The sequence below is a fragment of the Mobula birostris genome, chromosome 6 (assembly GCF_030028105.1).
Source record: "Mobula birostris isolate sMobBir1 chromosome 6, sMobBir1.hap1, whole genome shotgun sequence".
NCBI lineage: Eukaryota > Metazoa > Chordata > Chondrichthyes > Myliobatiformes > Myliobatidae > Mobula > Mobula birostris.
The window spans coordinates 112,378,392-112,406,255 of NC_092375.1; the positions used below are offsets into that span (position 1 = coordinate 112,378,392).

The window sequence follows — 27,864 nt, forward strand, 5'->3', positions numbered from 1 at the left end:
TGAAAAAAAGCACAACAGCGCCCCTTTCACCTCAGACGGCTGAAGAAGTCCCCAGATCCCAAGAACTTTCTATAGGGGCACAATTGAGAGCATCCTGACTGGCTGCATCACTGTACCTCCCTCTCTGCAGAGTCGCGCGACTGAGTGGAGCGGACAGCCCAGCGCACCTGTAGATGTGAACTTCCCACTACTTAGGGTATTTACAAGGACAGGTGTGTAAAAAGGGCCCGAAGGATCACTGGGGACCCGAGTCACCCCAACTATAAACTGTTCCAGCTGCTACCATCCAGAAAACAGTACCACAGCATAAAAGCCAGGACCAACAGGGTCCAGGACAGCTTCTTCCACCAGGCCACCAGACTGATTAATTCATACTGACATAACTGTACTTCTGTTATATTGATTGTCTTGTTGTACATAATATTTATTATAAATTATACATTGCACATTTAGACAGGTGTAACCTAAAGATTTTTACTTCTCATGTATATGAAGGAAATAAGTAATAAAGTCAATTCAATTCTTCTCATTACTACCATCACGTTCTAGGAACAGCTTCTTCCCCCTCTACCATCAGATTTCTGAATGGACGATGAACTACCTCAGTATTTTTAATACTCATTTCATATTATAAAATTTATAGTATATTTTATGTATTGCGTCATACTGCTGCTGCAAAACACCACATTTCACAACACATTTGTGATAATAAACCTGATTCATTCACACTACAACAATACAGGCGTTAGATGCCGATAGAAACAACCACCGATGGATGATACTTTGAAGTTAGTAGAGGTATTGTTCTCTAGTTGGTGTGTGGAGCTTGCATCCTTCAGTAACATCCTCATCTTCCCTCGATATGCCAAATGGCTTCATTAGGCTGCTGTGCAAAGGGGAGCTATCCTTTTCACAGAACTTTCTTACTTGGACTGACTGCACACTACCTGCAAACTATCCTTGCCTGGACATTACCTTAACCCGTACCTTGCTGCAACCTCTACATGCCCAGGTCAATACACCTGCATTTGAAACTTGATAATTGGAGGCATTGTTACCAATGGTGAATTATTTACAATCAAGGTCCCGAAGCTTTGGTTTCTACTCCCTGAAGCCTGCTGAGTTTCTTCACAGACATTGTCCTAAGACAAAGGAGCAAGTGAGGCCATTTGACCCATTGAGTCTGCTCTACCATTCCACCATTTGCCCTGTAATCTTTGACACCCTCACTAACGAAGAACCTAACAATCTCTGCTTCAAAAATGGTTTAGGCTCCACAGCGATCTGTGGCACAGACTTGCACTCTCTGACTAAAGAAATTCTTCTTCATCTCTGTTCTAAAGGGACATCCTTGTATTCTGAGGATGTGTCCTCTGGTCCTAAACTCTCCTACTATAGGAAACATCCTTTCCATCTAGGCCTTTCAATATTCGATAGGTTTCAACGGAATTTCTCCTCATTCTTCTAAACTTCAGCAAGTACAGGCCCAGAGCCATCAAACACTCCTCATACATTAACCCTATCATTCTTAGGATGATTCTCAAGAACACCCTCTGGACCCTCTCCAATGCCAGCACACCTTTTCTTAGATAATGGGACAAAAACCACTCAAATATTCCAAGTGCAGTCTGACCACTGCCCTACAAAACCTCAAAGCCATGAAGCAATCAAATGAGTACTTTACAAATAAGTTCCTGTGTGAGCTGGGCCCATTAACGATCAATGAACACAGGATGGAGCAGTCTGTCAGAACTCAGGAGCCAATAGCAGCGTGGGTCACTCACCTTGAACAGCTTAATGGTCTGGAGAATGCTGGAGGTGCAACACATCTCCCGGATGGAGTGCATGGACAGCTGGGGGCTGCCCAGGTCCACCACTCTCAGTCCCAGGCCCGAGGCCAGAATTGGGCCGATCGTAGACCCGCAGGGGCTATCGTTTCTCACCATGACATCCTGAAAACAATTGGAAGCTGGTCAGGAGGAACACATTAAGGACATAGGACAGAACACTACAGGCCCTTGGGACCAAGATGCTGTGCCAATCTTTTAGCCTGGTCCAAGATCAACCTAACATCTTCCACCCTTCGCTCACAATTTTTCTTTCATCCATGTTTCTTAAATGTCTCTAATGTATCTGCCTCTCCCACCAACCACAGCAGAGTATTCCATGCACCCCTTACTCTTGTGTAAAAACCTCTGACAGTCTCCCCCCCCCCACCCCAATACTTTCCTCCCAATCACCTTAACATTAAGCCCTCTTGTACTGGTCATTTCTATTCTGGGAAAAGTCTCTGGCTGTCTACTCAGTCTCATCTTGTACATCTCTATCAAGTCCCCTCTCATCTTCCTTTGCTCCAAAGAGAAAAACCCTAGCTCACTCAATCTTCCCTCACAAGACACACTCTCCAGTCCAGGCAATATCCTGGTAAATCTCCACTGCACCCTCCAGGAGCTGGGGGGAGCTCAGTGAGTTAGGCAACATCTACAGAGGGAGATGTGAGCAGCCAATGATTAGGTCGAGCATTGAGATTGTAGTAGAGGTAGAAAGTTTAGATTATAAAGATTAGCTTTATTTGTTACATGCACATTGAAACATCAAAACATACAGTGGAATGAATCAATGTCAAACACAGCTGGAGGATTGTGCTGGGGCAGACGGCGAGTGTCACCATGCTTCCAGTGCCAACACAGCATGCCTACAACTCCCTTACTAATCTGTACTTTGGAATGTGGGCGGAAACTGGAGCACCCAGAGGAATCCCATGTGGTTCATGGGGAGAGTGTACACACTCTTTAAAGACTCCTTTATTCTTACTAGATTCTACCCCTCACTTGGGGCAATTTGCAGCAGCCAATTAACCTACTAACCCACACGTCTCCGAGGTGTGGAAGGAAACTGAAGCACCACGAGGTTAAGGGAAAGCCGTGCAAACTCCATAGATGGCACTGGAGGTTGGGATTGAACCTGGGTCACTGGAGTAGAGAGACTCCCACAGCACAGAAATTGTCTTCTTGCTGAACAGGTCTACACTGAGAATCATGTTTCTGTTTTGTATGAATCCGATACCAATTCCATTTTATTCATCCTTTACTCTCATCAACTCTCCCCCAGTTGATCCAGATTTTTCTCTGGCCAATTAACCCACCAACCAGCACATTTGGGATGTGGAAGGAAATCCATGTGGTCACAAACCCCACACAGACAGCTCTGGAGGTCAGGATCGAACTCTGGTCCTTGCAGAGGAGGGAGTGGCTCTTTGGCGTATCCTCATGGTTGGTGGATTTGGGTGTACTATTATGGGGTGTATTTTTCTGGTAAAGAAATACACAGAGATTCTGCTGATGCTGAAAATCCAGAGCAATGCACACAAAATGCTGGAGGGGAATAAACAATCAACACTCGTCATCAGGACTACTTTCCCACACACACTTATATAATCATCTTCTGTGTACACACGTTGAATGAACTTTCCTACAATTACAGTACAGTTGCTTCGGTATTTTTCTAGAGACGTTAGTTTTCAGTAGCAGATGTCACATCGCTTGAATCTGACTACTTTGCTGGTTACTTGTTATTACTTGACCACCTCTAATCTGAGTACGAGATGGCCATAGCTACTTTTTAGTCTAGTCTGTTCTTTGTTTTCTTAATGCTGCTGCCTCTTGTTCTTCTTTGCTCTTGTAACATTTAATAAAACAGCCATAAGCAGCAAGTTTTGTGCCTCATTCTTGATTTCTGAAAGACTTTTGGATTGCAAAAGCATGAGGGATCTAACACAGTACTGAGGTGAATTTGTACAAATTCCCACCGGATGAACCCATTTTCCTATATATGGGGTGGGGGGGGGGGGAGAATAAGATAAAAGAACAGAATAAGGCCATTCAGCCCATCGAGTCTGCTCTCCCATTCCATCATGTTTAATTTATTATCCTTCTCAATTCCATTCTCCTGCCTTCTCCCCATAACCTTCGACTCCATTAAATAATCAAAAACCTATTAACCTCCGTTTTAAATATACCCAATGACTGACCTCCACAGCCATCTGTGGCAATGAATTCCACAGGTTCACCACCCTCTGGCTAAAGATTCTCCTAATCTCTATTCTAAAGGGATATCCCTGTATTCTGAGGCTGTGCTCTATAGTCCTAGACTCCTCCACTATAGAAAGCATCCTCTCCGCATCCACTGCATCTAAGCCTCGCAATATTTGATATGTTTCAAAGAAATACTCATTCATTTTCCTAAACACCAGTGGGTACAGGCCCAAAGCCATCAAACATTCCGATACGCTGACAGAAGGTGCAAGTTTACCTGTAGGGGGACTGCCACTTGATTGGCGATCTCTCGAATGACCGCCATCGTTACTGCAGTGGACGCATAGCGCTGGTTACTGTTAAACTTAATTACCGGGCCCTGCACAGGAGCAGCGAAAGGCTTTGTTAGCAGATCACACAGGAAGAGAACCAAAATCAAAGTAAATTCGTCATCAGTGGCCACTTTATTAGATACACCTGCCCGTTAATGCAAATACCAAATATCAAACCTACTGATCTCTTGGAATTTTCATGCACAAGAGTCTCTAGAGTTAACAGAGAATGGAGTGAAAACCTTCTTGTTAATCAGAAGTCAGAGGAGAATGGTTCAAGCTGCGTTGCAACGGTGCTGAGCAGAAGAGCATCTCTGAATGCACAACATGTCAAATTTTGAAGTGGATGACCACAAACATACCACTTAGTAACCAGTTTATTAGGTACAGGAGGTACTTAATAAATATATAATGCAATAATTTTAAATATGAAATGCTCAAATTTTTTGTAAATTATCATTTTGCGGTCCAGCATACTCCAATCCCACTGCAAATTAAGACTCACTAATATTTCACATGTTAAGAAAAAATTCAAAAAGAATTGGTTAGAAGAATAATCACACATATTCCCCCTCCCCCCACAACTCCCTGCTGCTTTTTATTGACTTAGGGATTCGTTTGGAAACCTCTGTGGAATTTAACTGTAATACAGGAATTTCACCTTGTGCAGAGCTGGTCTGAGATTCTCCTCATGTTTGTCTCTGGAAAGATTGAAAACAGAACAAGTTACTCTCAATTCTGTGGCTTATTGTTTCTTGTCTGAAGTTCACACTCCCTGCTGTACAGTGAGAATGCAGAGGATGCACATTTATGGTCTTCACACTAATAGGAAGGATGAGACTGCACCGGAGAGGGTGCAAAGGAAATTCAACAGGAAGTCACTTGAGGTGGAGTATTTTGGTTACGAGGAGAAGCTGGATCCCTTCCGAACTTCACTTCTTTGAGGCAGAACGTTCTGCCTTCAGCAAGGGCCTTACCTTTGTCCCTGCACCCGCACATCAGTGAGTTCTGCACCCACTGCACTGACACCTGTGTCCGCACCTACTTCTTTGGCAAGGTTTACCTACCCCACACCGACGACTCCTCCTTCCATCTTCAAACTCCCTTCTTTTCCTGAACTTATGCAAACTCTAGCAACAAGATATCAACCATCTTGACTTCAGCACTACTCCTTCTTATTTAAACCTTACCCCCTCTAAATGCACTACCTTCCACTCTGCACCAATCCCAACCGCACCATCAAACCCACAGAAGGGAATAAACAGATATGTTTCAGGCCAAGGCTGGAAAGGAAGGGAGAAGAAGCCGGAATAATCTGGGCAATGGCCACATGCATTCCTGTGTAGGAGGTGTGCAAAGTTAGAACACTTACTGGTAGTTGGGGTGCACAGCATGGGCCATGTCAGAGCTGATCATGAAGGACTTGGGAATGGCTTCCTCGTATGCCGTCAGATTGCTAGCGCTGCTGGATAGCCGGCGAAGAACCAACTCCGTAAGGGAGGACTCTGCACCCTGAGAACTGCCACTACCCACCTGGACCCGGCAGGGAGAAGGGGGAAGAGCAAGGTTAGCACTCAGATTCGAGACACATTCACACTTTCACTTAAATTCCTCTTCGGGATGGCATAGCAATCCTCACTGATTTGATTCGATGCAAAGGACATATTTCACTGCATGATTGAATGCACATGTTAAAAATACAGCTAATCTTTAACTTTGGTGCAATGAAATATCTACCAAAACATGAACCAAACAAAAATCCAACTAACGTTGGTGAGACACAATTTGGAGTGTTGCGTGCAGTTTTGGTCACCAACCTGCAGGAAAGATGTAAATAAGATTTAAAAAGAGTACAGAGAAAATTTCCAGGGACTGGAGGGCCCGAGTTACAGGGAAAAATTGAACTTTATTCCCTGAGCGTAGGAGATTGAGAGGAGATTTAATAGAGGTTTACAGAATTATGAGGGGTGTAGGATAGGGTATATACAAGCAGCCTTTTCTCCCCCCACCGAGTTTGGTTGAGACTACAATGAGAGGTCAGGGGTTAAAGGTAGATGGTGAAATGTTTAATGGGAATCTAAGGGGAAACCTCTTCACTCAGATGGTGTTGAGAGTGTGGAAAGAGCTTTCAGCAGTAGTGAATGTGATTTCAATTTCAATGTTTAAGAAAAGTTAAAATACATGGATTAGAGAGATAGGAGGGCTATGGTATGAGTGAAGGTCAATGGGAAGAGGCAGTTTATTTGGCATGGGCTAGTGGATGAAGTGTTTCTGTGCTGTAGTTTTCTATGACTCTATAGGAAAATAGGAGGAGTTGGTCATTTGGCCCGTTCAGCCTGCTCTACTATTCAATTAGCTCATGGCTGATCTGGCTGTCGACTCAGCTCTGCCTACTATTTTTTTTATTTTTGATATACAGCGTGGAATAGGACCCTCTGTCCCTTCAAGCGGCACCACCCAGCAATACCCCCCCACCCCCAATTTAACCCAGAACAATTTACAATGATCAATTATCCTAACTGGTACACTTTTGGACTGTGGAAGGAAACCAGAGCACCCAGAGGAAACCCACACAATCACGGGGAGGACATACAAACTCCTTACAGGCAGCAGTGGGAAATCTAACTGTGCCTTATATTATATATATATATATATATATATATATATATATATATATATATATATAAAATGAGATAGCCTCTACTGCTTCTCTGGGCAGAGAATTCCACAGACTTGCTATTCTCTAGGAAAAACAGTTCCTCCTCATCTGTTCACAAGACCATTTGTTCCTTGATCCTTCCTGCGTCTGCACCTACCTCTTCATTGTCGAAGAGTGTAATCATTCGGATATTGGTGTCTTCTGACAGCGTCCCATCATCCTTAGATGAGTCTATCAGGCCCTGTGGAGAAAAGAGAATGAAGTTTTTTTTTTGTAGAGGTGTCTGGGACATGCAACACGAGACCAGGTGAGAGGAAGGTGGTGGGGGAAAGTGGGGATTCAGTGAGCGGTAGAAGAGGTAAACAGCTGAAGAAGGAATCTTATAGGAGAGGAGATTCAATGAGACAAGACCCCTTTCACCTAGTCTCACCTACCACCTGAGAGCTTGTACTCCTCCTCCTCCTATAGTCCTATCTTATCTGGCTTCTGACGCTTCCTTTCCAACCCTGAAGGGTCTTGGCCCAAAATGGTAATTTTTTTTCCCCCTCCACAGTTGCTGTCTGACCTCAGTTCCTCTAGCATTTTGTATGTATTGCTCAAAGATAGAGGTAGAAGCTGTAAGTTCATGCAGGCAAGTGTAAGAAGTTCCATTTTGCAACAAACACTTAGAAATGGTAACATCAAATAGATTACAGGAATCCAAGGATGTTGCTGGGACTTGAGGATCTGAGCTGTAGGGAGGGGTTGAATAAGTTAGGTCTTTATTCTCTGAAGCACAAGAGAATGAGGGGAGATTTGATAGAGGTATAGAGGGTATAGATAGTAGAAAAATCTTGCTTGCATTTGCCCTGAGGTTGTGTGAGACTAGAGCTAGATGCCAGAAGCTTTTGGTGAAAAACAAAATGTTTAAGAGGAATATTGGAGGGAGCGTCTTCACTCAGAGGGTACTGTGAAAGTGTGGAATAAGGTGCCAGAAGTGGTGAAGGCGGGTTTGATTGCACCGCTTAAGAGGAGTTTGGTTAAGTACATGGATGGGAGGGGTATGGAGGGCTATGGTCTGGGTCAGGTCAATGGGACTAGGTAGAATAACAATTCAGTAAGGACTAGATGGGCCGAAGGGCCTGTTTCTGTGCTGTAGTGCTCTATGGCTTTTGAGTCTAACTGGTAATACGCAAGGGATCGATGTTTCAGGTCCACAATCGATCCTGATGCGATGTCTCAACCTGAAATGTCCCCTACAGATGATGCTCAACTAGCTTGTTGCTCCTGATTCCAGCAGGCAGCAGTTTCATGACCCCAGCCTCCTCCTACAAGCAAGTGAATTCCAACACAAGAAATTCTACAGATGCTGGTCATCTTCAGCAACATACACACAATGCTGGAGGAACTCAAGCAGGTCAGGCAACATCTGTGGATAAACAGTTGTCCGTCTGGGCTCTGACCCTTCTCCAACTCGGTAATTTCTCCCCACTTCCCTTTCTTTTTTTCCATTCCCCATTCTGCCTCCCCTTTTACCCTCTCTTCTCCTCATCTGCCCAACACACCTCTTCGGTTCCATTCCTTTTTCCCTTCCTCCCACAGTCTTGTCTCCTAATAGATTCCTTCTTCAGCTTTTCACCTCTTCCACCCTTCACCTCCCAGCTTCTCACTTCACCCCCCTCTCACCTACCTTTCCCACCTCACCTGGTCTCACCTATCACCTGTCAGTTTGTCGTCCTCCTTCTCCCCCGATCTGGCTTTTCTTTTCAAGGCTGGGGTCCTGTTGGGAGTCTGTGATCTACAGCTGCACCTTAAACTACAGTTCTACACGGCCGGTGGATTCTTGTTCTCACCACGTGGCCTGGTATTTTGATATCTCCAGGTGCGGCCTGGAAGACGATTGCCTTTGGAGTGCAGGCCCATGGACAACCCAGTTCCTCACCGATGTCAGCAACTGAGCGTCGTGGGAGATTGAAACATCAAGCGGTGTGCACATCTGTCAGAAGGCCCCTGTACTTGAGCAATTTCTCTCTCTCTATGGTGAGTGAGTTGGGGAGAGGGGCTTGGAGAAGTGATGCACAAGCTGCTGGTCTCCCCTCTCGTTGCAGGAGCAATATCTCTCGCTCGCCAGTGACAGAGAGCCTGTCTGACACGTCGAAATGTTGGGATGGACAGTAGTTTTGAAGGACTCGAGATCACTGGATCTTTGGGGGGTTTGCTATTGCTAGCATGGTGGGTGGTGGTGTTGATGCTTTGCTGGAGCAAGTGCGGTAGGGGGAAGGTTGATGGGTTTTTTTTGCGGCTGTTTGTACGTGGGGGAGGGAAGGCTTTTAGCTTCTAATGTTTTTTGTCATTTATTCTTTTGGGTTTTTTCCTGTTTCGTGGTTGCCTGCAAAGAGTTTGGATTTCAGTTTGTCTGCTGAATACATTCCCTGATATCAAATTCAACCATTTGCCCTCTTCCTTTCCAGTCCCATTAACAGGTCGCAGCCTGAAACGTTGACTGTTAATTCCTCTCCGTAGATGCTGCCGGACCTGCCTGGCTCCTTTGACTTTTTGTGTGCGTTGCTGCCGAATTCCAACACCTCTGTCATTACCTGAAGGGCACAGTAGCAGCTGTGGAGATTATCCAATCGTGGAGCAAATATAAATTCCTTCAAAGCGCCACCCAGGGCCTGTAAAGAAGAATAGGGATCTTCACAAGAGAGCAATGCTCAAACCAGCACCAACCCCTTGAAACACAAAGAAAATGTAAAGTGATCTGAAACATCCCAAGTCAGAGCAATACAGCACAGACACAGGCCCTTTGGCCCAAACGCCCCTGCTTACCCAGCTAGTCCCAGTTTCTTGTGTCTGGCCAATATCCCTCTACGCCTCACCCCTCTACACTTCAACATCACCACTGAGCACATTTTCATGGAGCTCTGCCACAAGAAAGCAGCGTCCATCAAAGACCCCACTGAGCAGACCTTGCTCTCTCTGTGCTACCTCCATCGAGCAGGAGATACAGGAGCCTTGGGTCCCACGCCACCAGGTTCAGGAACAGTAATTACCCTGCAGCCGTCAAGCTCCTAAACCAGCGTGGATAACCGCACTCATCACAATGAATTGATCTATGAACCCCAAGAATTTTGCCAGGACTTGAGGACCCCAGTTATAGCGAAAGGTTGAATAGGTTCAGAATTTGTACCCAGGAGAATGAGGTGAGATTGTATACAGGTATACAAAATTATGAAGGAGCATAGATAGTGTAAATATAAGCAGACATTTTCCAGAGGTTGGGTTAGACAAGAACTAGAGGTCATTGGTTAAGGGTAAAAGGTGAAATGTCAAGGGAAAACCTGACAGTGAACTTCTTCACTCAGAAGGTTGTGAGAGAGTGCAGTGAGCTGCCAGCGGAAGTGGTGGATGCGGGGTTGATTTCAACATTTTAGAGAATTTTGGATAGGAACATGGATGGGAGGGGAATGGTCCAGGTGCAGATCGATGGGAATATGCAGATCGGCACAGATTAGATGGGCCAAAGGGCCTGTTCTAGGACTCTGCCCTGCGGAGTCATATTCAATGACTCAGGATCAGGATTTTTTTATTTGCAGTTTGTCTTCTTTTGCACATTGGTTTGTTAAGTCAGTCTTTGCATGCTTGTGTATCATTTTTCATAAAATTCTATTGTATTTTTTCTTGTAAATGCCACAAGCAAATTAATATCAAGGTAGCTTACGATAATATATGCATACTTTGATAATAAATTTACTTTGAACTGTTGTACCTGCCTCAGCCACCAGCAGCTTGTCCAAATACTTGTCAATCTCTGCATAAAACAGCTGCTCTTAGGTCCTTTTAAAATCTTTTCCCTCTCAGCCAAAATCTATGTCACCTAATTTTGGACTCCCCTACTTTGGGGAAAAGATTATCATCTACCTTATCAATATACCCCTCATAATTTTGAACATTTCTTTCAGGTTCCCTCCACACCCCCCCCATTCCCCAACTTTCTAAGGAATAAAGACCTAGCCCAGCCAACCTCTCTCTGTAGATCAGAACCTCCAGTTCTGGCAATATCCTGGTAAATATTTTCTGTAGTCAATCTTTGGCAGTACATCCATTTCTCTTGTAGATATTGTGGCTGTGTCCCATTCTGGAGAATGAATGGCACAAGACAGGTTCCCAGCCTATTCATTCCAGCACCCCCAACAGTCAGCTGTGCACAGCATGTCAGACGGGGACTCACCGCGGGCTGTGTATCGGCCAGGCACAGCTCGAAGTCAAGGATATTTTCTGTGTTCACTCCCAGCTCTGCGCAGATCAGATTCAGCAGGACAGGATGGTGCTTGTCACACTGCAGATAAACATCACCAGCCCAGTCAGAACAATATGGTGTGGTCAACATATCATTTATTGCAGATATTATTATGGCAAGAGTATGGCTAGTGCAATCACCTGACAATGCCAATTACTGCTGCCCACAAGTTCTCCCCGTAACCGCATGGGTTTCTTCCGGGTGCTCCAGTTTCCACCCACATTCCAAAGGGTACAGATTACTAAGTTGTGACCTTGGCAGTGTGGCAACAATTGCCCCTGTACCTACATCCACAGACTGTATTGGTCACAGACACAAGCAACACATTTCACTGTGTTTCAATGTACATGTGATAAATAAAGCTAATCTTTAAATCTTTAAGGTGTCAATATTGCCAGTGATTGTTGTGAAGGAAGATGTTTAGAGGCTCTTAGATAGGCACCTGAATATGCATAGAATGGATGGATAGACAAATTGAATTAACTTTAAAGATAAAGATTAAAGAATAGCTTTATTTGTCATATGTAGAGTGCAACATCAAAATGTGCAGTGAAAAACTGCTCATGTCAATGACCAGAGTACAAGGATGTGGTGGGGACAGCCTACAAGTGTCAATATGCTTCCAACACCAATGTAACATGCCCATAACTTACCAACCTAACCTGTACGTCTTTGCAATGTGAGGGAACCAGAGCACCTTGAGGAAATCCACATCATCACAGAAAGAACATACAACCTCCTTAAAGACTGCAGTGGAATTGAACCCGAGTCACTGACACCGTCAAGCATTATGCTGTTATGCTACCAGGTCACCCGTTAGCCCAGTTCGGTCTTTAATTAGTTCAGCACCTGTACTGTACTGAAACCCTGTAGAGTATAGAACATTACAGCACAGTCCAGGCCCTTTGACCCACGATGTTGTGCTGACCTTTTAACCTATTCCATGATCAATCTAACCCTTCCGTCTCACATGACTCTCCACTTTTCTATCATCCACATGTCCATCTAAGAGCCACGTTTAGTTCTGTGTTCTTTGATACTCATTTAAAATTCAATGAAATTTTTTAATATTTTGAGATTGATAAATGATGCAAATAGTTATATGCAAACTCTGACACCCCGCAGAGGGCAGCAGATGTGGAGTATTGTGCTCATTTCGGGTCACCTCATTATATAGGAAGAACGTGGAGGTTTCAGAGAGCGTGCTGAGGAGATTTACCAGGATGCTGCCAGGACTAGAGAGCATGTCTTCTGACGAAAAGTTGAGCAAGCTAGGGCTTTTCTCTTTGGAGCAAAGGAAGATGAGAGGGGACTTGATAAAGGTGTATGAGAGGGGACTTGATAAAGGTGTACGAGATGGTAAGAGACATTCCCCCCCCCAGGGCAGCAATAGCTAATACCAGGAGGCATAATCTTAAGGTGATTGGAGGAAAGTATAGTGGGAAGGGGTATCAAAGAAAGCGTTAAAAAAAAATACAAAGAGCAGTGGGTGTGTGGAACAAACTGCCAGGTGTGCTGGTAGAGATAGATACATTAGGGACATTTAACAGACTCTTTTAAAGACACATGGATGAAAAAAGAAAAGGAGGGTTATGTGGGAGGGAAGGGTTAGATTGATCCTAGAGTAGGCTAAAAGATCGACATAACATAGTGGGCCAAACGGCCTGTACTGTTCGATGCTCTATTCCATATACCCAGTGCCCGCTTTGGAAACAAGTTGTCCCTCAGGTCCTATTTAAATCTTAGCCCCTCTCACCCTAAATCTATACCCATTAGATCTGGACTCAACCCTAGGGGAAAGACTGATACTATCCACCTTGACGAACTTGTGGTTTAAGATCATTTCAGATGGTTGCTTTACCAGTTGAGTGGCTTCACAGGCATTCCCACTGCTCTTCCCTCCCGTCTCCAGCTGCTCCTGTACAACTGTGGCAATGATTGGAACCCTGGAAACAGAAAAAGGTAAAGTGTTGAGCTCAACCAGGCAGAAAGCGAAAGAATCTTAATCATCAGAATCAGGTTTATTTATATTGCAAGGCCTAGACAGACCTCCACCATCCAGGCCAAGCCCTCTTCCCACAATGCATTTCACTATGTTTCAAAGTACATGTGATAAGTAAACTTAAATCTGAATCTTCATGCTACTGCCATCAGACAGGAGGTACAGGAGCTTTAAAACCCACACCATCAGGTTCAGGAACAGTTATTTATTTAGAGATACACTACCAAACAGGCCCCTTGGGACCCAATCCGTGGCACTGTCCAGCAACCCACCTATTTAGCCCTAACCTAATCACAGAACAATTTATACTGACCAGCTAATCTACTAACTGGTACATCTTTAGAATGTGGGACGGGGACGAATGTACTATCTCCTTACAGACCGTGCTGGAATTGAACTCTGACTTCCGAGCTGTACTCACTGCTATGCTACCACGGTGCCCCGACAACCATGCAGCTCTTGTACCGTCGCAGATAATCTCACTCAGCACAGCTCCGAATGGATTCCATCAGCTACAGACTCCCTTTCAAGGACTTCACAACTCACGCTCTCAGTATTATTTATAAATTGCACAGTTTGGCTTCTTTTGGATATTGTTTGCCACAGCATCACATAGCAGAATTCGCAAGAAATATGACAATAAACTTAATTTGAAAATAATAAAGCTATTAAAAATAATTCAAGTTAATGCACATAGGAATAGGATTGAAAAACAGAATGATGTTAAAAGCAGACTGAACCACTCACCTGATCTCATTTGGGAATATCACAAAATATTCTAGTCTCAAGCCATAAAAAAGATTTACAGGCACTGGGGTAGGTGCAAAATTAACGATTAAGTTAATAATTGAATTAAGTCACTATAATCAAGAAAGACTAAAAATATGAAGGTCTTTTCTTTTGAGAGTGAAAGGTTTCATCTTCAAGTTTATTGTCATCTGATTGTACATACGGAAATGAGAAGGAATTTCTTTAGCCAGAAAGTGATAAATCTATGGAATTCTTTGCCACAGGCAACTGTAGAAGCCAAGTCTTTATGTATATTTAAGGCAGAGGTTGATAGATTCTTGATTGGTCAGGACACAACGGGATACAGGGGGAAGGCAGGAGGTTAGGGTCAGGAGGAAAATTAAATCAGCCATGATGAGCTGGCAAGCAGACTTGATGGGCCAAATGGTCTAATTCTGCTCCTGTATCTTATCGTCTTGCTAATACAACTAAAAACATCTCTCTGGACCACAGTGCACCTACAATACACATATCACACTCAGCACGTAAAACAAAATATTACCACAAGATCAACAGTGTAATTGATCATAGAAAATATGAACAGGACAGGAAACTTCAGCATTGATTGGAGACGGAGAGGCCGCCGTAACCATGCACGTCGCTATCTTGTGATGTTTGACAAAGATGTTTGTGTGTGATTAATAGAACATTGTACAGTACAGCATGGGGCAGGCCATTTGGCCGGCAATCCAGTTGTCAATTTATACCAAATGTCCTCCTCCTGCACAGCCTCCTCCTCCTTCTATTCCCTTCGTATTTATGAGTCACCCAAGATCACAACTGGGCACCACAAGTGTAAGATGTTGATGAATCCAAAAGAGTTGGTTTCAAGCATTCAGGCTTGGAATTGAAAGAAACAGCTGGGGGAGAAAATGAAACAATTCAGCAAGAACTAGGAAGAATTTTAAAGTATCGACAATCATCTTGAATGTTACAATGAAAATGAAGATTTGAGGGATGTAATCGTTGAAAGGATTGCATGAAGGCAGTCCATTATCTGCATTAGGTGTCTGCACTGATTTTGTCTATTTACAGTCAATCAAAAGAACATGGTAGCAACACTGGATGAATTCTTCCGTTGATACTTATGGGAACTAACACAAAGTTTTATAGTACTATGGTAGTGTTGGTAGTGTTCTAATTTGTTCTGCATTTCATCTAAATGCACAATTTATTACTCAGTTAAACATAGTTTGTCTTTTTTAAAAAAAATACTTTTGTATATATTTCCATGGGACTACAGCAGCCGCTTATTTGAGCCAAAATGTACTGGTCCCGGTGTGTCTGAATTAACCCGAAGCCACTCACGAGTACAGGAGTTGAGGATGTTATGTTGAAGTTGTACAAAAGGACAAATTTATATATTGTGTAGCTCAGGTTACCTACCTACAGGAAAGAAAAGACTAAGATTAAAAGTGCGGAGAAAATTTAAGAGCAAAAGGATTGCAAGGGACAAAACTGGTCCTCTCGAAGAATCAGAATTGCTCCTCCTTTGTATCCGTATTTATTCAGGAGATGGACAGTCTCTAAAGAAATGAAGCAAAGCAGCAGCATGGACAAGGACCCTATACAGATTACAGGAGGAGGACTGGAAAATTGCAAATGTCACTCCACTCTGCAAGAAGGGAGAGAGGCAGAAGGAAGGAAACTATAGGCCAGTTTGCCTGACCTCAGTGGTTGGGAAGATGTTGGAGTCAACTGTTAAGAATGTGGTTTTGGGGTACTTGGAAGCATGTGATAAAATAGACCAAAGTCAGCATGGTTTCCTTAAGGGAAAATCTTGCCTGACAAATCTGCTAGAATTCTTTGAAGTAGTAAGAAGCAGGATAGGCAAAGGAGAATCAGTGGATGTTATGTACTTGGATTTTCAGAAGGCCTTTGACAAAGTGCCACACATGAAGCTGCTTAACAAGTAAAGAGCCCGAGGTATTACAGGAAAGATGTTAAATAAAAGGATCCCTTTCGGATTGGCTGCCAGTGACTAGTGGTGTTCCACAGATGGTCTTATTTTTACATTATAGGTCAACGATATGGATGATGGAAGTGATGGCTTTGTGGCCAAGATTGTGGATGATACAAAGATAGGTGGAAGGGCCAGTAGTTTTGAGGAAGTAGACAGGCTACACAAGGACATAGATTAGGGGAATAGGCAAAGAAATGGCAGATAGAATACAGTGTTGGGAAATGTATGGTCATGCATTTTGATAGAAGAAATAAATGTGTAGACTATTTTCTAAATGGAGAGAATATTCAAAAATCTGAGGTACAAAGGGAATTGTACGTCCTTGTGCAGGATTCACTGAAGGTTAATTTGTAGGTTGAGTCAGTGGTGAGGAAGGGAAATATGATGTTAAGAGTCATAGAATCACAGAGAAGTGCAGCACAGAAACAGGCCCTTCAGCCCAATGAGTCCATGCCAAAGCCTGAAACTGCCTACTCCCGTACCCCTACCATCCAAACTTCTCTTAAAACGTTGAAATCAAGCTCACATGCACCACTTGTGCTGGCAGTTCATTCCACACTCACAACCCTCTTAATGAGGAAGTTTCCCCTCATGTTCCACTTAAACTTCTCACATTTCATCCTTAACCCATGATCTCTGGTTGTAGTCCCACACAACCTCACCTGTAAAAAGCATGCTTGCATTTGCCCCTCAATTTTGTACATCAACTCTCTTCTCAATCTTTTATGTTCCAAGGAATACAGCCTAACCTATTCAATCTTTCCTTGTACAGGTGTCCCCTGCTTTTCGAACATTTGCTTTACGAAACCTCACCATTACGAAAGACCTACATTAGTTCCCTGTTTTCGCTAACAGAAGGTGTTTTCACTGATACGAAAAAAATCAGTGTGCAAAAAAAATAATTCAGCGCACGCCCCGAACAGCTGCTCTCCACCGGATTAGGAACGGCATTCTAGCCGGCATTGCTTAAACATGTGCCTGTGAGCAGCCGTTTGCAAGATGAGTTCTAAGGTATCGGAAAAGTCTGAAACAGCTCGTAAGGGTGTTGCACTTAGCGTAAAACTAGACATAACTGAGCATTTCGATCGTGGTGAACGAAGTAAGGACAAAGTGAGTTTGGCTTGTGGAAGCTGACGAAGATGATGTTGAAGATGTTCTGGTATCCCATGACCAAGAACTGATAGATGAAGAGCTGATGCAATTGGAAGAGGAAAGGATAACAATTGAAACCGAATGAGTAATGATAAAGTACGACTTTAATTTTGAAAGGGTAAGTTGGTTTAGTGCATATTTGCAAGATGGTTTGAGTCCTTACAAAGAACTGTATGATAGAAAAATGCGTGAGGCTCAGCAGTCAAGCATACTGTATTGTCATTTTTCAAGCCTTCCACATCAGCCACAGCAGTCGAAGAACCTCGACCTTTGACACCGAGGCAGGCAGAGACAGAAGAAGATGACCTGCCTACCCTCATGGAAACAGACGACACCCCGGTGTCCCACCACCCCAAACCGCAGACAGATACCGATTTGCGGAGAATGTAGTTGTAGCCGGGAGGCACTCAGCACACCTCTAAGAAAAAAGCCAAAATAAACATGCTAATTAATTAGGTACCGCCCAGCATGTATTTGTCGGCCCAGATCAGAGGTGATTGCCGAATGCATCATCTCTGATCTGGGCTGACATTTACGTGCCAGGCGGCACCCAATTAATTAGCATGTTTATTTCGGCTTTTTTTCTTAAAGATGTGCTGGATGCGTCCTGGCCACCGCTGCACCCCTGCACGCTTTGCGAATCAGTATCGGGTCGCTGCCCAGAGGGTGGTGGCCACTGCACCACCCAAACCTGCGACGACTCAGCCTAACACACCATCAGTGTGCTCAGCGCTGTCTTCCCGATTCCCGTAAGTGATACTACACTGTACATACATTATTTCTACTTTATATCGGCTGTGTATTTTTACGTGTTATTTGGTAGGATTTGGCAGCTTCGTAGCTTAAAGGTTACTGGAGAGTGCTTGCGCATGTTTTTGCCAACAGTGCTTGCACGTGTTTCTGCTGACGGAGAGCAGTTCAGGCAATGATTGTGGAAAAGTATTTATACCTTTATATAGGCTGTGTATTTATCATATCATTCCTGCTTTTACTATATGTTACTGTTATTTTAGGTTTTATGTGTTATTTGGCATGATTTGGTAGGTTATTTTTGGGTCTGCGAACGCTCACAAACTTTTCCCATATAAATAAATGGTAATTGCTTCTTCGCTTTATGACATTGCGGCTTACGAACCGTTTCACAGGAACGCTCTACCTTTGGATGGCGGGGGAAACCTGTAACTAACTCAGGTCCTCCAGACCTGGCAACATCCTTGTAAATTTTCTCTGTACTCTTAACCTGTTTACATCTTTCCTGTAGGTAGGTGACCAAAACTGCAAACACTCCGAATTAGGCTTCACCAACGTCTTATACAACTTCAACATAACATCCCATCTCTTGAACTCAATACCTTGATTTATGAAGGCCAATGTACCAAAAGCTTTCTTTATGACGCCACTTTCAACGAATTATGGACCTGTATACCCAGATCTCTTTGTTCTACCATACTCATCAGTGCCCTATCATTCACTGTGCAAGACCTACCATGGTTGTTCATAACTGAAGTGCAAAACCTCGCACTTGTCTGCATTAAATCCCATCTGCAGCACATCTATCCAGCTGATACAGATCCTTTTGCAAGCCTTGATAGCCTTCCTCACTCTAATGCACCCCCAATCTTGGTGTCATCTGCAAACTTGCTGATCCAGTGAACCGCATTATCATCCGGATCATTGACACAGATGACAAACACTCAGCACCAATCCCTGATGCACACCACTAGTCCCAGGCTTCCAGTCAGGAAGACAACTATCTACTACCAGTCTCTGGCTTCTCCCACAAAACCAATGTCTAATCCAATTTGCTACCTCATCCTGACTGCCAAGTGACTGAACCTTCCTGACCAGCCTCCCATGCAGGACTTTGTCAAATGTCTTACTAACTTCCATGTAGACAACATCCATTGCTTTGTCTTCATCCACTTTCCTGGTAACTTCCAGGAAAAACTCTATAGGATTGGTTAGACATGCAGACTATCCTTATTCAGTCCATGTCTTTCCAAATACTTATATACCCAGACCCTTAGAACACCTTCCAACAACTTTTCCACAACTGATGTCAGACTCACTGGCCTATAATTTCCTGGTTTATGTTTACAGCTCTTTTTAAAAAGTGGAACAGTACTGGCTATCCTCCAATCCTCTTGTTCCTCTCCTGTCATTAAGGAAGATTTAAATATCTCTGCTCGGGCTTGGCAATGTTTGCACTTGCTCTCTCCGCAAGGTCTGAGAGAACACCTAGAAAGGTCCTGGGGATTTATTCACTCAGATTTGTCTCAAGGTAACAAATACTTCTTCCTTTGTATTCTGTACAGAGTCCATGAAGTTGATGCAACTTTGCCTTACTTCTATAGAGTGTACTTCTTCTGAGAAAATACAGATGCAAGGAATTCATTTAAGATCTCCACCATCTGTTTTATCTCCACGCATAGATTACCAATCTGGTCTTCTGGAGGACGAATTTTGTCCCTTGCAATCCTTTTGCTCTTGACATATTTCCTTCACCTTATCTACTAGAACAACTTCACACCCTCTTTTAATCTTCCAGATTTCTTTCTTAAATGTTTTCTTGCATTTCTTATACTCCATAAGCACCTCATTTGTTCCTGCTTGCCTATATCTGCCATCCACACCCTTTTTTCTTTTAACCAGGGCCTCAATATCTCTTGAAATCAAAAAGGTTCCCTACACTTGTTATCTTTACCTTTTATTCTGACAGGCATGTGCAAGTTTTGTGCTCTCAAAATTTCCTTTTTGAAGGCCTCCCACTTACCAAGTGCACCTTTGCCAGAAGACAGCCTGTTCCAATCCACACTTGCCAGATCATTTTTGATACCATCAAAATTGGTCTTTCTCCAATTTGGAATCTCATCCTACGGACCAAACCTATCCTTTTGCACATTTACTTTGAAACTAATGGCATTGTAGACGCGGGATGCAAGATGTTCCCCTACACAAACTTCTAACACCTGATTCCCAATAGCGGATCCATTATCACATGCTCTCATATAGGGACTTCTATGTTCTGATGAAGAAAGCTTTCCTGAACACATTTGACAAACTAGCCTATTTAGTCCTTTTACAGACTGCGATTCCCAGTCAATGTGGAAAGTTAAAATCACCTTTCATAACAACCTTATGTTTCTTTCAACAGACTGCCATCCCTCTACAAATTTGTTCCTCTAAATCCCAGGGACTGTTGTGTGGTCTGTAATAATGCCCCATTAACGTGGTCATACCTTTCTTATTTCCCAATTTCACCCATAATACCTCACTTGTCAAGTTCTCCAGTCTGTTCAGGCAGAGCACTGCCATGACATTTCCCTGACTAGTAATGCCACTTCTCCTCCTTTAACCCCTCCTGCTCTGTCACATCTATAACAGAACACCAGGATATTGAGTTGGCACTCCTGCAAACAAGTCTCACGAATGGCTACAACATCAGTTCCAGGTTTGATCCATGCCCCAACCTCATCTGCCTTTCCTATGATACTTGAAATATATGCAACTCGGGACACCAATTGCACTATACTCAACCTTTTGATTCCTGACTTTGTCTGAGGTCTTACCAACATGTCTCCACAACCTCTCTACTAACTGTTATCCCAACACCTGCAACTCTAGTTTAAACCTCACCGTGCAGTATTAACAAACCTTCTTCTAGGATATTAGTCCCCCTCCAATTCAGGTGCAAAGCATCCCTTTTGTATAGTTTCCACCTTCACTGGAAGAGAGCTGAATGATCCAAAGTTCTTATGCCCTCCTTCCTACACCAAATCCTTAGCCACTGTTAAGACTGCAAGATGATAAGATATAGGAGCAGAATTAAGCCATTAGGCCCATCGAGTCTGCTCCACCATTTCATCTTGGATGATCCAACTTTCCTGTCAGCCCAGTCTCCTGCCTTCTCCCTGTATTCCTTTATGCCCTGACCAATCAAGAATCTATCAACCTCTGCCTTAAATATACACGAAGACTTGGCCTCCACAGCTGCCTGTGGCAAAGAATTCTATAGATGGACCACTCTCTGGCTAAAGAAATTCCTCCTCATCTCCCTTCTAAATGGATGTCCCTTTATTCTGAGGCTGTGTCCTCTGGTCTTAGACTCCCCCATCAAAGGAAACATTCTCTCCATGTCCACTCTATTAAGGCCTTTCACCATTCGATAGGTTTCAATGAGGTCACCCCGCACTCTTCTTAATTCTAGTGAATATAGGCCTAGAGCTATCAAATACTCTTCATATGACAAGCCATTCAATCCTGGAATCATTTTCATGAACTTCCTTTGAACCCTCTCCACCGTCAGCACATCTTTTTTGAGATAAGGGGGTCAAGGCTGCTCACAATACTCCAAGTAAGGCCTCACCAGTGCTTTATAAAGTCTCAACATTACATCCTTGGATTTATATTCTAGTCCTCTTGAAATGAATGTTGACATTGCATTTGCCTTCCTCACCGCTGACTCAGCCTGCAAATTAATCTTCAGGGGATCCTGCACAACATCTCCCAAGTCCTTTTGCACTGCAATTTTTTGTATTTTCTCTTCATTTAGAAAATATTCAAGCTTTTAATTTCTTCTACCAAAGTGCATGACCATACACTTCCCACTGTATTCCATCTGCTATTTCTTTACTCATTTTCCGAATCTAAGTCCTTCTGTAGCCTCTCGACTTCCTCAAAACTACCTGCCCCTCCACCCATCTTCATATCATCTGCAAACTTTGCAATAAAGTCATCAATCCATCATCCAAATCACTGACCTATAACAAAAAGAATTGGTCCCAACACAGACCTCTGTGGAACACTACTGGTCACCGGCAGCCAGCCAGCCAGCATAGGCTCCCTTTATTCCCACACTTTGCCTCCTGCCAATCAGTCATTGCTTTATCCTTGCTAGAATCTTTCCTGTAATATCATGGGCTTGTAGCTTGTTAAGTAGCCTCATGTGTGGCACCTCATCAAATGCCTTCTGAAAATCCAAGTACACAACATCAGCCAATTTCCTTTCTCTATCCTGCTTGTTATTTCTTCAAAGAACTCCAACAGATTTGTCAGACAAGATTTTCCCTTGAGGAAATCACGCTGACTATGGCCTATTTTATCATGTGCCTCCAAGTATCCTGAGACCTCATTGTTAATAATCGACTCCAACATCTTCCCAACCACTGAGGTCAGATTAACTGGCCCATAGTTTCCTTTCTTCTGCCTCCCCCTTCTTGAAGAGTGGAGTGAAATTTGCAATTTTCCAGTCTTCTGGAACCATTCCAGAATCTAGTGATTCTTGAAAGATCATTACTTATGCTTCTGCCATCTCTTCAGCCTCTGGATCGTACACCATCTGGTCCAGGTGACTTATCTACCTTCAGACCACTCAGTTTCCTTCTTTCTAGTTATGGTAACTTCACACACTTCATGCCCCAATATCTGGAATTTTTAACCATACTGTTAGTGTCTTCCACAATGAAGACTGATGCAGTTTGTCCACCATTTCTGTTATTACTGCATAATCTTCCTAGTTCTGGCCTCACTAGAATATGGCAAGGGTGGCAATCTGGAGATCACCACCCTGGAGTGCCTGCCCTTTAACTTTGCACCCATCTCCCCATGCAGAACCTCATCACTCATCCTACCCATGTCATTGGTACCTACATGGACCACAACCTCTGGGTGTTCACCCTCCCACTTTAGAATGCTGAAGACTCAACCTGAGATGTTCTGGACCCCAGCACCCAGAAGGTAACATACCATCCAGGATTCTCTATCTCACAGAACCTCCTGTTTGCTCCCCAAACTAACAAATTCCTTACTTTTAAGCACTCATTTTCAGGGAATTTTGATATAAAAGCAAGGATGTAATGTTGAGGCTTTATAAAGCACTGGTGAGGCCTTACTTGAACTATTTGGAACAACTATGGACGCCTTATCTGAGAAACAATGTGTTGACATTGGAGATGGTTCAAATGACATTCACAAAAATGATTCTGGGATTGAAAGGCTTCTCATATGAGGTGCATTTTTTGGCTCTGGGCCTCTGCTCTCTGGAATTCTGAGAACAAGGGTTGACCTCATTGAAACATATCAAATATTGAATGGCCTCGATAGAATGAATGTGGAAAGGATGTTTCTGATAGTGGGGGAGTCTAAGACCAGAGAACACAGCCTCAGAATAGAGAGGTGTCCTTTTAGAACAGAGATAAGGAGGAATTTCTTTAGCCAGAGTGTGGTAAATCTGTGGAATTTGTTGCCACAGGCAGCTGTGAAGACCAAGTCATTGAGTACATTTAAGGCAGAGGTCGACAGGTTCTTTATTAGTAAGGGCATGAAGGGATATGGGGAAAAAGGCTGATTGGGGATGAGAGGGAAAGTGGATCAGTCATGATGAACTGGCGGATTAGATGCGGGCCAAATGGCCTAATTCTGCTCCTATATCTTATGTAGGCAAATTAGGGTGTATAACTCCCTAGTGTTCCTTCAGACTCTGCGGAAGACAAGTGCAGCAATTTTAGGGATCCTAGCAGAGATATTTAAGTCATTCTTAGCAAAAGGTGAGGGACCGGAGGTTTGGAGGATAGCTAATGTTGTTCTGCTGTTTAAGAAAGGCTCTAAAATATGCCAGGAAATTATAGGCTGATGAGCCTGACATCAAGGGTGGAAAAGTTATTGGAAGGTATTCCAAAGGACTGGATATGAATACTTGGATACTATGGACTGATTGGGGGTAGTTGGATGTCCGCATGGCTTTAAGTATTATGTCATGTCTCACCAATCTTAGATTTTTCTATGAAGTTACCAGGAAACTTGAAGGCAAGACAGTGGATGTTGTCTACATGGATTTCAGCAAGACATTGATAAGGTCCACATGGGAGATTGGTCAAGAAGGTTCAGTCGTTTGACATTCAAGATGAGGTAGTAAATTGGATTAGACATTGGCTTTGTGGGAGAAGTCAGATAGTGGTAGTAAATGGTTGCCCCTCTGACTAGTGGTGTGCCGCACAGATCGGTGTTGGGTCAGTTATTGTTTGTCATGTATTATCAGTGATCTGGATGATAATGTGGTTAACTGGAATAATAAAACTGTGGATGTAGTAAACAACAAGGAAGACCATCAGAGCTTGCAGAGGGACCCACAATCAGCTGGAATAATGGTCTGAAAAATAGGAGATGGAGCTTAATGCAGACAGGTGCAAGGTGTTGCATTTTGGTAGGACCAAACAGGGTAGGTCTTACACAGTGAATGGTAGGGCACTGAGGAGTGTGTGGAACAAATGGATCTGGGAATACAGGTCCATAATTCATTGAAAATGGCATCACAGGTAGATAGGATCATAAAGAAAGCTTTTGCCACATTGGCCTTCATAAATCAAAGTACTGAGCACAGGAGTTGGAATGTTATGTTATGTTAGGATCGTGAGAGTGTGGAATGAGTTGCCAGTGCAAGTGGTGCATGCAAGTTCAATTCCAACGTTTAAGAAAAATTTGGATGGCACAGGTATGGAGAGTTATGGTCCCAGTACAGGTCAATGGGATGAGACATTTAAATGGTTTTGACATGGACTAGATGGACCAAAGGAACTGTTTCTGTTCTGTACTGAACTGACACCAAATACATGAGGGAACAAGTAATGGAAGGGTATAGAAGATGGGAAAAAACATCAGACAATTATTATCCTGCCTTGCCCCACTGACCCACACCATAGCTCTCCATACCCATTCCATCCATGTACACATCTAATATTCCCCTAAATGTTGCAATTGATCCCTCATCCAGCACTTATATTGATAGCTTGTTCCACACACACACACACACACACACACAACCCTCTGAGTGAAGATGTTTCCTCTCAGGATTTTCCTTAGACATTTCATCTTTCACCCTTAACCTATGACCTCTAGTTCCAGTCTCACCAACATCAATTAAAAAAACTGCTTGCATTTACCCTATCTATATGCCTCAATTTTGTATACCTCCATCAAATCTTCCCTCTTTCTCTATGCAATATTCCGACAATCCAGGATTTTACCTCGTGACTCTTGAACGCAATCCCCTGACTAATGGAGGCCAACACGCCATACACTTTCTTAACAGTCCTATCAACTTGCATGGCAGCTTTGAAGGATATATGGACATGGGCCCAAAGATCTTTCCGTTCCTCAGCAGTGCTAAGAATTCTGCCATTTTAACCCTATATTCTCCCTGTATTTTATATACTCCTATCAGGTTTTCTCTCAGCCTCCAACTTGAAGCACTGGACAGTTGAGCCAAGGATTGGGGGAAAGAGTGCATTGTTCTGTGTGCAAACCTACAAATGAGTCTCCTTGTTGGGTCCGAAGCTGTCATTTATGTCTCTCTGCAAATGGATAGCCAGGTGGGGGATTCGAAGGACTGGGCGACGCACATTGATCAGGCGCTGCTCCACACCGGATCCCGTCTGGGAACAGAAGCAGAAAATCATCAGCAGTGTGGAGAAATCAAAAGCACAAGATTCCATGCACAGGAGATAGAGAAATTTCTAGTTACGCAACGATGGAGCACAGAGGCATTATTGAACAAGCACACAGTGTTAGATCAAAACCTAACTCTGACAGTCTATGAAGCAGCATGTTAAAGCAGAGGGGTAAAGATGCAGAGAGGTCTGAGTTGGAGATTTGTGCTGGAGTGAAGTCAGAGAATTATAGGACCAGAATGCAGGAACACACTCACTCACTCTGCTGGAGGAACTCAGTAGGTCAGACAGCATCTATGGAGGGGAGTGAACAGTCAATGCCTCAGGCAAAGATCCTTCATGAGTCTCTGCCCGTAACTTGAACTGTTTATGCCCCCTCATAGATGCTGTCTGACCTGCTGAGTTCCTCTAGCATTTTGTGTGTTGTACGGGACTGGAGACATTTAGAGATAGAAATGGACAGAGATTCAAAGAAGAGGACAAAAATGCACAGGGCACAACTTAACCAGGAACCAATGAAGCCAGCTTACCTTCACCAAAACCCGGCCAGCCACTGTAAGGTCACGGTCAAACCAGGTGTTCCAAATTCCACCACCGTAACATTCTACTCCCACCTGCAGGTAGCCCACCTGTGTCTTCTTTGACCTGAGCTTCACCTGGTAAGACAAAGTCAAGGCCTTCATTATCAGTTGAGCACTCAAGCAGTGCATCCACACACATATCAGATTACACGCTCTTCTCCCCTCCTCCACTGAGCAGAACACAAAAGCACTTAACCAGCAGGCTCAAGGAAGGATTCCATCCCGCTGTTATAACACTATCAAACAGTTCTCTAACACAGTAAGATGGACCTTTGGCTTCACAGTCCATCATGTTATGACCTTGTTGTTTGCCTGTACTGCACTTTTCTGCAACCCAATACTTTATTCTGCACTTCTTAAAACACAAAACATTCTGCAAATCCAGAGCAACTCTCAGAATGTTTTTGCGTATTCTACCTTGATGCAGTTTCATAAAGGTGAAAGATGTTGTGCCAGTGAACAAGATGCTCTCAGCTTGGTAGTAGCTTCCCTCAGCCTCCTGAAGGGGAAGCAGTGAATTAGTGACTGGAATACACTGCTATACAGCACAAGGGCTGGAAAAAAACCCAGTTACTTATCATCACAGACAATTTGGGCCTATATACTCCATACCAAACTCATTCTGCCTAGTCCCATTGACAATAGACCAGAACTACACACAAAGGAACTCAGTGGTTCATAGTTAAAGAACTATGCAGCACAGAAACAGGCACTTTGGCACATCTGGTCTTTGCCAAACTATTGTTCTGCCTAGTGTACCAACTTGCACCCAGAACAAAAACATCCAAACTTCCTTCCTCTTTGGCATCACGAGTAGATAAGCTCATAAAGAAAGCTTTTGGCACGTTGTCCTTCATAAATCAAAGTATTGAATACAGGAGTTATGACGTTATGTTGAAATTGTACAAGATGTTGGTGAAGCCTAACTTGGAATATTTTGTGCAGTTTTGGTCACCTACCTATAGGAAAGATGGCAATAAAATTGAAAGACTACAGAGAAAGTTTACAAGGATGATGCATAACTTGAAGACCTGAGTTATAGGGAAAAATTGAATAGATTTGGACTTTATTCCCTAGAGCGTAGAATGAGGGGAGATTTGATACAGATATACAGAATTATGAGTGGTATAAATAGGGTAAATGCAAGCAGGCTTTTCCCAACTGAGGTTGGGTGAGATAAGAACTAGAGGTCATGGGTTAAGGGAGAAAGGTGAAATGATTAAGGGGAACCTGAGGGGGAACTTCTTCACTCAGAGGGTGGTGAGAGTGTGGAACGACCTGCTGGTGGAAGTGATGGATGCAGGTTTGATTGCAGCATGCAAGGGAAGTTTCAATAGGAACATGGATGGGAGGGCTATAGTCCGGGTGCAGGTAAATGGGACTAGGCAGATTAATAGTTTGGCACATACTAGATGGGCTGAAGAGCCTGTTTGTGACTCTGACATTAAATGCTGTAATTTCTCCCTGTAGGTAGGTGACCAGAACAGTGCACACTACTCTAAAATGTCCTATTCAACATAACATCCCAACTCCTGTATTCAGTACTCTGATTTATGAAGGCCAATATGCCACAAGCTCTCTAACGACCTTCCCTGTGCTGTCACTTTTAAGGAATTATATATCTATGTG

At 43.4% G+C, this 27,864-nt stretch overlaps 1 protein-coding gene across 1 annotated transcript in view; it reads right to left on the bottom strand.

Moving 5' to 3' along the window:
- Window positions 1-27,864, bottom strand: part of dnpep (aspartyl aminopeptidase) — a 51,850-nt gene that overhangs the window by 8,705 nt on the left and 15,281 nt on the right. The window contains exons 5-14 of the mRNA XM_072261011.1: window positions 26,185-26,310; window positions 25,515-25,639; window positions 13,166-13,250; window positions 11,236-11,343; window positions 9,602-9,679; window positions 7,183-7,266; window positions 5,739-5,899; window positions 5,028-5,067; window positions 4,312-4,413; window positions 1,785-1,952 (exon numbers count right to left, since the gene is read on the bottom strand). Coding sequence (XP_072117112.1) covers window positions 1,785-1,952; window positions 4,312-4,413; window positions 5,028-5,067; window positions 5,739-5,899; window positions 7,183-7,266; window positions 9,602-9,679; window positions 11,236-11,343; window positions 13,166-13,250; window positions 25,515-25,639; window positions 26,185-26,310 — 1,077 coding nt within the window. The remainder of the gene's footprint in view (window positions 1-1,784; window positions 1,953-4,311; window positions 4,414-5,027; window positions 5,068-5,738; window positions 5,900-7,182; window positions 7,267-9,601; window positions 9,680-11,235; window positions 11,344-13,165; window positions 13,251-25,514; window positions 25,640-26,184; window positions 26,311-27,864) is intronic.